The sequence below is a fragment of the Solanum pennellii genome, chromosome 2 (genome assembly GCF_001406875.1).
Source record: "Solanum pennellii chromosome 2, SPENNV200".
In the NCBI taxonomy this organism is placed as follows: Eukaryota; Viridiplantae; Streptophyta; class Magnoliopsida; order Solanales; family Solanaceae; genus Solanum; species Solanum pennellii.
The window spans coordinates 30,876,388-30,892,394 of record NC_028638.1 but is presented as its reverse complement, the minus strand read 5'-3'; the positions used below and the strand labels follow the sequence as shown (position 1 = coordinate 30,892,394).

Sequence of the window (16,007 nt, the reverse complement as noted above, 5' to 3'; positions counted from 1 at the left end):
GCAGTAATTTTTCTGTTGTTGCATTAGTAATGGGGCGGGTTTATTAATTGGGTATGGTTTAATTAGTAATGAGTGGGTAGTAGATTGATTTATAAAGTATATTAATAAGTTAAAATATAACAAATAGTTGAGAACCATGTATTAAAAAATATTTAAATAGTTTAAATTTAAAATTGTTAAATAAGTGGTCAATTTTGAACCCAAAGGTGGATGACAAGGGAATTTTGGAGCCAATAGGTGGATTAGAAGGGTATTTTAGAGCCAATAGGTGGATGGAGGGTAGTTTTATACCATTTTTAATACTTCAAGGGTATTTTAGGCCCTTTTCCATATATTTTATTTCGTGTTTAAGTTAAGTTTTGTCTTCCGATGATTAAAGTGGTTAGTTAGGCCAAGGGTTCGCTTGACGTCTAGCAATGGTCTTCAAGTGTCGGTCCCGCCCAGGGTGAAGGCTTGGGGCGTGACACTTTCCTCTATGATGAGTAATTTTTATTTGAGGTTACTTCAAGAAGTATTTATCTTATGTTGATATGTCAACTAGGTGCATTGATTATGCCTTATGACTTATATTGTCTAAATCTTATATTTATGTTGATCTTTATGCTAGTTATCATATTTAGTACATATTTGTACTAGCGCATACTCTTGCCTACATTTCTTATACAAAAGTATGGTCCTGCGATCTTGACTCTCATCCCTGTGGCTAGGATCTTAGTAGATCAAGACTTGAAGATTGGTAAGTCCTCATAGCATTCGAGGATTTGGCCACGATTTCTCATATGTTCTTTCATTTCATGTTTTTTTGAACATTTTGTGTCTTCAAAATATTATAATTTAGATGTTTTGAGACAAAATGTAATACACTTCTTCTTTTGATATAAAACTCTAATGTTGATTGAAAATGTTTTAAATTTTTGCTCATTTCTATTGTCATATGTTATGAAATGTAAGTGGCTTATATGATGCCTCTCGGGGTCTTGTATGTCATGTTACGTCTAGGATGTATAATTTCACTCATATATATGTTCTCTTCCCTAATTTGATAGTGTGACATCGATCGCAGGCTCTTAGAAAGGATAAGCTCTAGAATAGAGGTTCAAATGTGAGTCCAACCTTTAGGTAGGTTAACAATTCTTCTTATAGACTTGGATTTGCTAGATTATATATGTTGAAAGTTATTCTCCTAGATAAGATGAAGCAGACGCATTTGTGATGAAGAAGAGAATGGATAGAACAGTAGAGAATGAATAGAACAGTGAAATTGAGAGTGACCGACTTAACCTCTCGTTTGTCTTTTTGGTCCTATTTATACACTGTACATCATTAATAACCTAACTAACTAATTTGTAAACTAATACATCAATTAGGTAACTAACTCATCAAATAAGCTAACTAACTCAACTAATCACGTGTAATGCACATTTCAACATTCCCCCTCAAGTTGGGTGTTGGAATATGTCCAACATTCCTGACTTGAATAACATATCAATGTGTAGTTGGTTTCCCAGTGCCTTAGTGAAAACGTCTGCCATCTGCTCTCTGCGGGCTATGTGTGCAGTCTAAATCAAACCTTCTTGCAATCTTTCTCTAATAAAGTGGCAGTCTATTTCTATGTGTTTAGTTCGTTCATGATACATGGGATTTGACGCAATCTGTATTGCTTCTTTATTGTCACAATATAGCTCACTTGTATGAAAAGTTACTTCAATAAACCTTGTAACCATATCAATTTTGCGACAGTAGTAGCCATGCTTCTATACTCAGCTTTAGCTGAGCTTCTTGATATTGTGTTCTGTTTCTCTAACTTTGTGAAATAACTGAATCACCAAACTTTATACCAAAACCTGTTACACACTTCCTTGATAATACACATGAAGCCTAGTCAGCATCACAAAAGGCACTAATTCTTCCTGATTTCTTGCTACTCATCAACAGTCCTAAGCCAGGTTGTCCCTTAATGTACCTCACGACATGAACTGTTGTATTTTAATGTGATTTCTTAGGAGTATTCATGAATTGGCTCAATTGTTGCACAATGAATGAAATATCTGGTCTTGTCATGGCTAAATATAACAATCTTCCAATCAAACTTTGATAAATTCTCCTGTACTCCAATTCATCATCATCAGTAATATCGAATTGTTTGTCATATTCCAAATTTGTGAGTTTCTGATTTTGTTCAAGTGGTGTACTGGTTGGCTTTGATCCAGCTAAACCACATTCTAAAACCAACTCCAAAGCATACCTCCTTTGATTCATTAATATACCCTCTTTTGATCTTGCAAATTCAATGCCAGGAAAATACTCAATTCCCCTAAATCCTTCATCTCGAAATTGTGATGTAAAGTATTCTTTGCTTCTTGAATTAGTCTGTCACAACTGCCAGTGAGTAAGAGGTCATCCACATATATCAAAATTATTACAATATCACCAGTACAATTTGTCTTGGTAAACAGTGAGTAGTCTAGCTTGCTTTGTGTAAAACCTGATTGTATGAGTGCATTAGTAAGATTCTGATTCCACTGTCTGCTGGCCTGCTTCAAACCATACAAAGATTTGAGCAGTCTACAAACTTTGTTCTCCCCTTGGCTGCCAAATCCTGGAGCTAAGGATATGTGTAATTTCTCAAATAAGTCACCCTGAAGAAAGGCATTGTAAACATCCATTTGGAAAAGACACCAGCCTGATTGAGCATCCAAAGCCATAACACACCTCACAGTGACCATTTTGACCACAGGGGAAAAGTGTCATGGTAGTCAATACCTTCTTGTTGAGTAGACCCCTTAGCAACAAGTATAGCTTTATATCTTTCAACACTGCCATCAGCCTTGAACTTGATTTTGTGGACCCATTTACAACCAATTGGAGATTTGCCAAGAGGTAAGTCAACAATATCCCATGTCTTCTTGATACTAAGAGACTGAATCTCTTATTCCATGGCCAGAATCAAACTACTATCCTTGGAAGCTTGTTCAAAAGAAGTAGGTTCATAAATGGTAGAGGAAACGGTGGAAAGATAAGACTTGTATGTTGGCTGAAGGTTGGAATATTGAATCTAATTAGAAATAGGATGTGCAACAGTGGAAGAGGTAATATAGTCAGTATGCCAAATGGAAGGCTTGGTGACTCTGGAAGATTTTTGCAAGGAAGGTATATTTGGTGGATTAAAAGAAGAGAGGGAGGATGCAGGAGAAGAAGAAGAGAGATTAGGGTTTAGTGGAATAGGAGAAGGAGAAGTAGAGGAAACAGGTCATCAGATGGAAAGGGAAAAGCAGGTGGAGACTTGGGAAAAGTGGAAGGATGAGAGGATGGCAGAGAGAATAAGAAAGTGTGTTTAGGATGTTTAAAAGGAAAAATGTGTTCCTTAAAGGTAACATCTCGACTAACAAAGAAAGTGCCAGTAGTAATGTTATAAAGCCGATAACCTTTTTGTGTATCTGAGTAACCCATGAAAATAGAGCGAATAGCCTTAGGAGAAAATTTGTCATTGAGAAGGGGTGTGGTAGCATAACATAAGCATCCAAAGATCCTGAGGTGATGCAGGTTAGGAGTATGTTTGTGAAAAAAATCATAATAAAAACTTGCGTGCTAGAACAGTAGAAGGAAGTTATTTATAAAAAAAGTGGCAGTAATTATACAGTTACCCCAGAATTTCAAGGGCACGTGAGCTTGAAGTCGAAGTGCCCTGGCTATCTCAAGAAGATGTTTGTGCTTCCTTTCAGCAACACCATTTTGTTGTGGAGTGTGCACACAAGTACTTTGGTTCACAATACCAAAAGAAGAAAAAATTGTGTGGCATTGATTGTTAAAAGTTCAAGACTGTTATCTGATCGAATAGTTTTGATAGTAGCTGAGAATTGAGTTTTGACAAGATTAATAAAGGCTGAAATAAAATTGACAACTTCACTTTTATATCTTAAGAGAAAAACCCATGTCATCCTAGAATAGTCATCAACAATCATATATTATTATAAGAGGGAACCAAAAAAGTTAAAAGTTGAATTACGATTTTACCCTTATTATAGATTAAAATGTTATAAAGATATTTAACTATTTAATTTAAATATTAAATTGTATTATTTTAATCAAAATGTTAATGACTTTTCCACTTCTTTAGAATATTTTTTAATTAAAATATCTAATTTAAGTTTTTTTCTTGAAATTATTTAAATATTATTTTTTCGTTTAATATTTATTTCGGGATTCAATGAATTTTGATTATCAAAGTTGAATTACTTTTTTGCCTTTTACTTAATAAAAATATTTAATAAATAAAAATAACTAATCTAATTAGTAGTATTATTTAAATTGTTACACAATCTAATTAAATAGGAGTAATATTTTAATTATCACTCAAATTACAACAGCCTATATTCACTATTTTGGAATTGCTAGCTTTTTCATTTTCCTAAAATTGTCCTTTGTTCAATATTTTGATTTCGTTTCAACTTCCTGCAATTATGAAACATTAATGTGAATTTCATGAATTTGTCAAGCCCTTAGTATAGTTTATCTTTTACTATATAATTATATATGCATCTATCCCATTAATTTTAAATTTGTTATTTCTTTTAATTTTCATCCGTTAGAAAACTTTTCATGTACTCTATTAAGTTTTATATAAATACACATAACATGTTTAAAAAAAGCATAGGATGCAGTTCCAATTGATTTGCATAGTAATTTAGATAAGTGTATTGCTATTCAAATTATATCATACAATTGAAAACTTGAGATTCTTATAGCCGATTGCATATTTAAGGCAACAATGTCAAAGAACCATTTCGTGGTAGTTTACCTATCAGGTGATGTTGATTAATTATTCAAAATTGTTGTTTCTTTATTTTGTATTCTTTAATTTATCCTACACTTTAATATATGTAAGTGCATGTATTACTATAGAAAAAAATTATATATGAGATTATATACTTTAGAGGTTTAATAAAAAATTTGAAGTTATTAGTTTAATGTGGTGTTGCAATTGCATGAAAAACATTGATTTTAATAGTTTGTCATGTTACATTCGATATATATATATATACTATTTTACTAATTATTTATGTTAAATTCAAAAAAGAAATGACTCAAAAGTTTAAATCAGACAAAAAATAATCTTCCCTTTCAAATTCATATAACTCATATTATTTTCTTAAAAAAATTTACTTGATGTGAAATACACGTGCGTTGCACGTATTCGAGAACTAGTAGTAAGAAAAAATCTATGGTCATTATAAGTGCATTGATTATAAGGTCCCGAAACATCCATGTGAAGAAGTTCAAAAGGAAATGTAATCTTCTTAGTGCTAGTAGAAAAAGGAAATCTAGATTTCCTAGCAAGAGTGCATACATGAAATGAATGAAAAGCTTGATGTTGAAGAGATGACTTGATGGAGTCAATATTGTGAAGAACATAAATAGGGGCATGACCAAGCCTCAAATGCAAAGTAGTGAGGTCGGAAGTATGGTGGTGGGAACAGGTTGAATTGAATGAAACAGCAGGACTGGAATTAGATGATATGCATTGGCAAGAGGTGAATGCTTGGTAGTGGAAGGAAGTATGTATGAGTTTGCTTCTTCCTTACCAATCGCCTTCACCTTGCCATTGCAAAGGTCCTAAAAAACACAAAAAATTAATCTAAAAAGAAACGCAATAGTTGAGCTCTTTAGTAAGTTTAGAAAAAGATAAAAGGTTGTATGTAAATTAAGGAACATAAAGAGCATTGTGAATGTCTTTATTATCTAGAAAAGAAGATGATTCAGTGTGATTGACTGAGGTCGTTTGGTCATTAGGTAAAGAAACACTATTAAACGAGGAGTGAGTAGGAATAGGATTAAGTAGAGTGTCCAAGCTAGAAACCATATGATGTGTGGCACCAGTATCAACAATCCAGGGAACTGTTTCATTACCTACAGCAGAACAAGCGTGAGATGAATTGAAAGTGGAAGGAACAGGAAAAACAATACCTGCCATGTTAGCAAGAGGATCTTTATGTACAGAATCCTTATCAATCAATTCCAACACGTGGTTGTACTGATCAGGAGTAAAATAAGGCACAGTCTGACCCGAAGCAAGGGGTGGTTGTTCAATGTTATCCTGAAAATCATGATTCACATTGTTGGCTTGAGGCCTTCTATTACCCAAAAAACTGTGATCGATTAGTTCCAGCTGACTTACCCTTACCATTCTTATCATCAACACCTTTCTTTCTCGTGAACTTAAAATTTGGTGGGTAGCCAATCAATCTATAAAAATTGGCCCTAGTGTGATTTCATAAGCGACAATGATCACAATATAATCCAGAAGTCTGATTAAACCTATTTGTGTATGAAGAGGCTAATGTTGTTGGATCAGTAACATCCATTTTCTATAGGGGCAACACACAGTTAGAAATCAAACTGGATTTAACTCTTTGACTCTCATCTTGCATAATCATGTTGTATCCCTGATTGAGACTGGGACTAGGGACAATTAAGAATATCTGACTTCGCGATTGAGCAAAGTTATCATTTAAACCCATTAAAAACTACATAAGTTTCTGTCGCTCCATATGTTCTAACATATACCTTGTATTTGTCACAATCACAGGCCGGTAAAGGAACCAAAGACACATACTCATCCAAAAGATTTCTCAACTTGGAATAGTAATCAGAAACAGTGGAAATTCCCTGACTCATTGTGCTAATTTCACAATGAATTTGATAGATTCGTGTCAAATTTCGTTTATCAAATCTCTCCCTTAAATCTTTCCAAACACTATGTGAATCAGATGAAAATATGAGTCCATTAGGAAGTTCCTTTGAAAATGAATTAGAAATCCATGATAATACAAAAGCATTGCATCTCTCCCATTCATGAGCTAAATCACCTCTATAATGAGCTTTACGACAAGTTCCATCACTAAAACCAATTTTGTTTTTCGCTAACCGTGCAACTTTCATTGAATTGCTCCAGCCAGTGTAATTTTCTATTCCAAGAAGTTGTTGAGGGATTAAAATGCTACCTAGAGTGTCAGGTGGATTAAAATGAGAATTCATATGTGAGAAGTACCTTTCACAAATAATGATCATATTTGTAGATGAGAGAAACCTTTCACATGTAATAACAGTGATACTTTCATCTTAAATTAGTATTGTTGATGAGTGATGAGATGAGAAAAATTAGTAATGCAAGAATCATATTTATAGCTCCCACTTGCAATCTAAGGTATTATTTATATCTAGTAATTATAAAGTTGACTCTCTTGCTAAATATTAATAAGACTTATTTGCCATTAATTTTGATTTGATATATACATTTATTAAAATTTATAATTTTCCCATTTCACCTCTCCTATTTGTGATATGTATGGAATATTTCTCAAGGCTGATGATTTGGATATCTACACAAGATGGTTTCCAGTTCCATTCAAAAATGCAAAAATGTGGGATTAAACCATCTATGCTTTGCAGATGACATGTTATTCTGTAAAGGGGATGGTGAACGCAACTGGTGAACTCAGTGCTAATGCATATACATGTCTACTGGTCAACAATTTTTTTAATACCTAAGAGAGTATAATGGCAGTTTGTAGGAATTTCCTTTGGAGTGGTCAAATACATACATCTAAAGTACCACTTGTAGCATGGGAGATAGTTTGCCAGAGTAAAAAGGAGGGAGACTTGGGAATTACAGAATGTATGAGATGGAACGAGGTTGATATAGCTAAATATTTGTGGAATATAACAAGCAAAGCTGATAATCTTTGGGTCAAATGGGTGCACGAAATATATATAAAAGGGGAAGATTGGTGGCAATACAAACCGAGTGTGGATAGTTGCTGGTACTGGAGGAAAATTTGTAGCATCAAAGATAAATTTGCAGCAGGCTATGCAGGAAACAAATGGATACAAACAAATAGGGAATATACAATTCAAAGTGGCTATCGATGGCTGTCAGGAAATGGAAACCAATGGCCATGGTGGAGAGATACATGGAATACAATGAACGTGCCAAAACATAGTATTATATGCTGGTTGACTATGCATAGGAGGCTACTAACAAGAGATAGACTTGCAAAGATGGGAATATGTGGGCAAACAGAATGCTTATTTGAATGTGAGTATTCAATGAAATTCTTAATGCTGGTACTCGAATGGATGGGACTGAACATACAAAGAACTAACCTGGAGGGATTATGGAGGAGACTAGCGAGGAAAGCGACAGGGAAGATCAGCAGAGCACTTATCCGAGCAATAATAGCAGCCCTAATATATCATATTTGGCAAGCACGAAATGGAGCATTGTGGAACAAAGCAGTAGTCAGACCGACGGAAATTATGAAGAAGATCAAGGAGGAGAGTAAAGGCAGATTTATGAGCAAAATACATAGAGGTATAAAATGTAAGGATAGAAAATGGATAGATAACTTGTTGAGTTTTTGATCAAAATGAGCTATTTTTAAAACTAATTCACCAAAATAATACGTTTTTAATTTTTTTCACAAAACTAGTATAAACGTACTTCATGGTAACGTTTTAGGATATTTTCATTATAAAAATTCAACGGACAAAAAGTTAACGGGTTGGCGACGTTAGTGAGTAACGTTTTAGGTGTAAAACGTTACTCAAGAGTACGTTTTTTGATAATCCAATCACGGGCAACTGTAGGTGAAAACTACAGTTGAATGATTTGACTCCGCCTTTGCAGGATTGGAGTCAGTGGCCCGTGATTGGATTCTCCAAAAACGTACTCTTGAGTAACGTTTTACACCTAAAACGTTCCTCACAGTTACGTTTATGCGTTTAACGTTGCCAACCCGTTAACTTTTTGTCCGTTGAATTTTTATAATGAAAATATCGTAAAACGTTACCATGAAGTACGTTTATACTAGTTTTGTGAAAAAAATTAAAAGTGTATTATTTTGGTGAATTGATTTTAAAAATAGCTCATTTTGGTCAAAAACTCTAACTTGTTTGTATAGATAGGAAATTCCACGGAATATGGTAAAGTAGATTGTAATAGCGGGATGAGTTGGTGTTTTTTAATAAAGTTGTTAGTTCGACCAAAAAAAAATTTATAATTTGTTAAAATTTATTTCCGAAAGCAATTAATTAAGTATTATCACATTAACGGATTCATGAATTATATGCAAACTACAAGAATATTTGAATAGAAAAATTATGGGTGAAAATCTTTTCCACCCTTCAACTTTTGCTTTTAAAATCAACCCCCTCCTCCATTCAACTTTGAACGATAATTAAACTTTTCCCTTTATCCTATAGCTATATTTTTAAAAGGAAAACTTTCATATATAGCCACTTAAAAATAATTAATTACTCTCCATAGTTATACTTTGATAATTACAATTGTAGCTACATGTAATATGGAGGAGAGAGGCGAGCGAGACTGGGAGAGAGAGCAATGAGGCGAGAGAGAGGGGAAAAGAGTGGGAGAAAGGTGAATTGTACATGTATATTGGTTAGATAATTATATATTATACATATGTATTTGTATATATAGCAAGAGAGATTGGGAGAGGGAGGAGAGAGGCAAGCGAGACTGGGAGAGAGAGGAGAGAGGGTAGAGATATCGAGAGAGGGGGAGAGAGGCGAGAGAGAGGGCAGAGAGTGGGAGAAAGGTGAATTGCATATATATATAATTGTATATAAATGTATATTATATATATACATTTGTATAAATGGAGAGCGAGGTTGGAAGAGGGAGGAGAGTGGCGAGCCAGATTGAGAGAGGGAGGAGAGAGGCGAGCGAGAGAGGGCAGAGAGTGGGACAGAGGTGAATTGTATATGTATATAGGCTAAAAAATTGTATATTATACATATTTATTTGTATATCTTGGCGAATTATACATATACAAACATGATTAATTATATAAACTTGAAGTCAGCCCACGTAATGAATGTATAATGTTAGTCGGTAGTGGTAATTATAGCAAACTATAGATATGATGAGTAATTAAATAGCATAAGTTTGCTTAGCCGCGTAATTTCCCCTTTTTAAAACGTCTATACATCTTTTCACCATCAACTATTTTTTTCTTTTTTAAAAATGGTGATATTTTTATTTTGTTAATTCACATAATAAATTTTCACAAAAGCATAAAAATTATTTTTCAACGAAAAAAAGTGAAAAATATTAATTAAATATATAAGCTAATGATTTTCCAAATAATATTTGGGGGAAATTGACAAATAGTCTTGTTATTCTTAACATGTACTTATAAGGTTAGCAAAACAGAAACATAAATAAGATGAAGTAGACAGAGAAACAAAAATAATCCCAGTCCACAGAAATTACTGTGTCTCCTTAAGAAATGTAATTTCCTCACTGTACCCGAGGTTATTGATTAATTTCTCCCAAGATAAAACAGATTAATCATGTTAAAGAAATAGTGGTACCTCAAATTTCTTTAACTTCAGCGAACATAAGAACAACAACAAATCACACAGACTCAGTTGATCGACACTTTGATTTTGAGAGAAAATATATGCAGAGAAGGAAAAATTTCCAGTGTTTGAAAAAATAAAAAATGACTTCCTTTTATAGCCATTATAAGCAAGAAATGTTTCTGTTCAGGCCCTTTTATCCAGAAAGTTGTGTCTTTTGAAAAAAATAACTATTCGGAAAATGTGTCAGTTGAGAAAGTAACGACTTTTCGAAAAATAACGACTTTTCGAAAAGAATAACGACTTTTTCAGAACGTTACTATTACACGCGAATTAATTCTTTTAATTAACTAATTAACGAACGTCCTGAATTGATTTATAAGAGATGAGATTAACAGGATTTATTTTATTAACAAAAATTAATTAAATAAATTTTTTCCAAAAATTTATCAATCAATCACATCATTTGTCAAATCCAAATCTGAAGCCAAGGCCGAGCGAGCGACGACGACGGCGCGAGGGGTCACCTTCTTCTTAGCTCTTTAAGAAGTAAAGGAAGTGTTTCCCAGTATAAGGATAACAATTTCCCTTTCTTTTGCCAATATGGGAGAAATGACTTTTCATTTGCACTTTGTAAATGACTTTTCATTTTCCCTCCAAATTGGTTCCCTCACTTTTCATGTTCTCTCTTTTCTTTTTCCATTCACACTTCGCTAAATACAACATTCCCCCACATGAATGGGGAATGGCTATTGTTAAAACATATGAATGAAAAACTTGTGTGTCTTGTAAGTAAGGGTTAATCGCATCTGGATAAGTAGGTTTCCGTTTAAACCTTTTGTAGTGAACATATATCGGATATACTCGGTCAATCGGTAGATTTGATATCTTTGAACCGACGAGCGTTGATGTATACCTAGACAACATAATTCACACAATCGACCCTTGAACTATTCTTTGTTCTCACTGTTTTGTTTGTTTCAACCATGAACACAACTCGGATAGTAAGTGCTTAGAGAACTGGCCTTACTGAATTCTCGTTGAAGCGGCTTACACTTCACACTTATGTAGATGATTTCTAAATGTGTTATCCCATAGATACACTATTTGATATACCCTGTATCAAACTTAGAAATCATTAAAAATTCTTTATGTCTTTATCTTGGTTACTGAACATTGTATCATCATGAGAATGGACCATAAAATAATTTTGACAATGTTGAATCGTCATTAATGACTTTGTTTTATCTCCTTGAACCTAGATCTTGGGATCTCCATTCTTCTAGGTAGAGTAACCGCCATGATGACTTGTTGTTGGCCATAGTCTCATTTCGGTCGATGATTTCTCAACTCCCTCTCTACTTACGCCTTTTGTAAGTGGATCCGACACATTATTCTTTGACTTCATATAGTTAATTGTGATAATTTCACTAGAGAGTAGTTGTCTCACAGAGTTATGTCTTCGTCTTATGTGACGAGACTTGTCCTTATACATAACGCTTTCAGCCCTTCCTATTGAAGCTTGACTATCACAGTGTATGCATATAGGGGCCATTGGTTTGGGCCAAAACAAAATATCTTTTAAGGAATTCCGGAGCCATTTAGCTTCTTCACATGCCTTGTCTAAGGCGATGAATTCAGACTCTATTGTAGAGCGAGCTATACATGTTTGTTTGGATGATTTTCAAGATATTGCTCCTCAACCAATAGTAAAAACGTATCCACTTGTGGATTTTGTTTCAGTTGACCCAGTAATCTAATTTGCATCACTATATCCTTCAATAACTGCGAGATATTTGTTGTAATGCAAAGTATAGTTTTGAGTGTCATCTAAGTATTTAAAACTCTCTTCATTGCCAACCAATGGTTTTGATTGGGATTACTTGTGTATCCACTCAGTTTAGTGATAGCGCAAGTTATGTCTGGTCGTGTACAATTCATGACATACATAAACTTCCTAACACGCTGGCATAGTCCAATTGAGACTGACTTTCACCTTTATCTTTGCAAGATGAAGGCTCACATTAGTTAGTCTTTGCCCTTTTGAAATTTAAATATTTGAATTTTTCAAGTACCTTTTGAATATAATGAGTTTGAGAGAATGCTAGACCTTTAGGAGTTTTGAGAATTTTAATTCTCAATATCACATCAGCAACTCCTAGATCTTTTATATCAAACTTACTAGCGAGCATAAGCTTAGTAACTTTTATATTAGCAATGTCCGTGTTCATTACCAGCATGTCATCCACATATAGACATATAATGACTTCCTGATTTGGAGTATTTTTAATGTAAACACATTTATCGCATTCATTGATCTTAAATCCATTTGACAACATGGTTTGATCAAACTTTGCATGCCATTGCTTCGGTGTTTGTTTTAGTCCATAAAGTGACTTAATAAGTTTGCACACTTTCTTTTCTTTACCAGCAACTACAAAACCCTCAGGTTGTTCTATGTAAATTTCTTCTTCCAGCTCTCCATTTAAGAAGGCAGTTTTCACATCCATTTGATGAATTTCAAGACCGTATACTGCAGGTAGGGCAATTAACATCCGAATTGATGTAATTATAGTCACTGGCGAGTATGTGTCAAAATAATCAAAACCTTTTTTTTGTCTAAAACCTTTGACAACAAATCTTGCTTTATATTTGTCAATAGTTCCATCATCGTTCATCTTCTTTTTAAAAATCCATTTTTAACCCAAGGGTTTGTTTCCTGGAGGAAAATCAACCAACTCCCAAGTATGATTGCTTAGGATTGATTCAATTGCACTATTGACAACCTCCTTCCAATAAGTTGAGTCGCCAAACAATATTTGCTTCCTTGAATGTTTGAGGCTAACTTTCAAGAAGGAATGTTACAAAATCAGATCCAAATGAAGTAGTTGTCCTTTGACGTTTACTACGCCTTGGACTCTCTTCATTGATTTCATTCTCTTTTGGTTCTTCTCGAGGTTGTTTAGTCCCCCCCCCCCCACTAGATGAATCAAGTCTAGTTTTATACGAATAGATATGTTCAAAAAATTCAGCACTATGTGATTCCATTATTGTATTGTCATGAATATCCGGATGTTCGAACTTATGAACCGAAAACGACATGCCTTATTGTTTGTGACATATCCAATGAATACACAATCCACTGTCTTAGGCCCTATTTTTACCCTCTTAGGTATAGGAACTTGGACTTTGGCTAGACACCCCCACACTTTGAAATATTTCAAGTTGGGTTTTCTTCCTTTTCATTTTTCATATAGAATAACATGTGTCTTTGAGTGAGGCACTCTATTAAGTATTCGATTTGCCGTAAGGATAGCTTCCCCCCACAAGTTCTATGGTAAACCTGAACTTATAAGTAATGCATTCATCATTTCTTTTAAAGTTCGGTTTTTCCTTTCTGCAATTCCATTAGATTGAGGAGTGTACGGAGCAGTAGTTTGATGGATTATTTCTTTTTCTAAACATATTTCTGCAAATGAAGATTCATATTCTCCGCCTTTATCACTTCTGATCTTTTTATCCAATTGATTTTCAACTTCAGTTTTATATTGCCTAAACGCATCTATTGCTTCATCCTTACCATTTAGCAAATAGACAAAACAATATCTAGTGCAATCGTCAATAAAAGTTATGAAATATTTTTCCCACCACGTGATGGTGTTGACTTCATGTCACACATATCAGTGTGAATCAGTTCTAAAGGATTTGAATTCCTTTCAACATATTTATAAGAATGCTTAGCATACTTAGATTCAATGCAAATTTGACATTTTATTTATTGCACTCAAATTTTGGCAACACATTTAAGTTAATCAGTTTTCACAATGTTTTGCTATTAACGTGGCCCAAACGTTCATGCCATAAATATTTAAACTCAAGCAAGTAAGAAGAAGCAGAATATTTATTCATATCAACTGCAATTACATTGAGTTTGAAAAGGTCATCACTAAGGTAGCCTTTTCCTACATACTTATCATTCTTACTTGCTACTATTTTGTAAGAAACAAATACACATCTGAATTCATTCTTAGTCAGAATTGTTGTTGAAACTAAGTTATTTCTCAATTCTGGAACATACGAGACCTTGTTCAAAGTCACCACCTTGATTGATGTCATCTTTAATAGGACCTTGTCAGTTCCTTCCACCTTTGCAACAGCGGAGTTTGTCATAAACAACTTCTCATCTGTAGGTGCTGGAGTGTATGATGAAAATAACTCTTTGTTGGCACAAATATGGCATGAGGCACCAGAATATATCAACCATTTCTCTTGGATTATTAACCAAGTTACATTTTGAAAGCATTGCACAGAGATCGTCCATTTGTCCTTTGGATTCAGCCAAGTTTGCTTGATCTTCTTTTTGTTGTCCTTCTTAGGACCCCAGCATTCAGTAGCCCTATGACCACGTTTACCACAATTGAAGCAGCTTCCATTGAATTACTTTCTTAGGAGGATTGTTTTCTGGACCAGATGCTTTCTTTCTTTTCTTTAATTTTGTGGATCTTCTTCAACAATATTTACTCCAGATATTGCTGAATTACCATGTGACCTCTTTTCTGCAGCCTTATTATCCTCTTCGATTCTCAACCTTGCTATGAGATCTTCAGAAGTCATCTCCTTGCATTTATGTTTCAAGTAGTTTTTGAAGTCCTTCCACAACGGAGGTAACTTCTCAATAATAGCAGTCACTTGAAAGACATCATTCACAATCAATCTTACATTAAAGATTATGTGAATATTAAGAAAACACTTAATATTTCTAACATAGACATTAAATAATTTTTTCACCATCAACTTCTTTTTTTATTTTTTACAAATGATGAATATTTTTGTTTTTTTTAATTCACATAATAAATTTTCATAAAAGCATAAACACTATTTTTCAACGAAAAAAGTGAGAATATTAATTAAATATATAAGCTAATGATATCATAAAATCAAGTAAATTAGTATAATCAGAAAAATCAATTTTACTAATTAGTTAAAACTCTATTATTTATTTATAAAAGTTAAAATAGCATAGAATAATTACTATACAAATATATTTTGATGTAGAAGATACAAAATAATTAATTAAATTAAAGTCAAATTTTCAAAGATTGTATTTGTTTAGATTTTAAAATATAATTTATGCAATATTCCATTATTATCAATCAAAATTTATTTATTTATATATAGACACACAGTTGTTTATATTATTTGACTCTCATTTCAAAAAAAAAAAATTTATTTTCTTGTCCAATATATTTTATTTCTACCCTTGGAATTAAATAAATGTATTAAATAGTAGCAGCAGTAATAGTCAAACTTAAAGTTTCAAATTATTATTAATAATGTAAGTTTAGTAAAATACACCTATGATTATTTATTTTTTTAAAAAAAGGTGTCATATCTAAAAGAGTCTAAGTAATATGAAATAAGAGGAGTAAACGAGTGGAGAAAGATATGCATGCATACATGTACACGCGATTAATGCATATTATATTGAAATAACAGTTATAAAAATAATATTAAATTTTGTGACAAATTAATAAAAATATTATTCTACTCATGGTATTAATGAACTTAAGGAAAAAGATATAAATAGCTAGATTAATAAAATAAATTATCTGTAATATAAAGAG

General features: G+C 33.2%; 1 protein-coding gene across 1 annotated transcript; it reads left to right on the top strand.

Annotated features, from left to right (window-relative positions):
* Positions 1 to 7,557: 7,557 nt before the first annotated feature.
* On the top strand, positions 7,558 to 8,739 carry LOC107009880. Its single transcript, XM_015209188.1, has 2 exons — positions 7,558 to 8,371; positions 8,687 to 8,739. The coding sequence occupies exons 1-2, from the start codon at positions 7,558 to 7,560 to the stop codon at positions 8,737 to 8,739; spliced, it is 867 nt and encodes a 288-aa protein (XP_015064674.1).
* The last annotated feature ends 7,268 nt before the right edge of the window (positions 8,740 to 16,007 follow it).

Coding starts and splice junctions, on each gene's coding strand:
- LOC107009880 (XM_015209188.1), top strand. CDS start 7,558: ATGGCAGTTTGTAGGAATTTCCTTTGGAGTGGTCAAATACATACATCT. Junction 8,372..8,686: donor TATGAGCAAAATACATAGAG/GTATAAAATGTA, acceptor CCGCCTTTGCAG/GATTGGAGTCAGTGGCCCGT.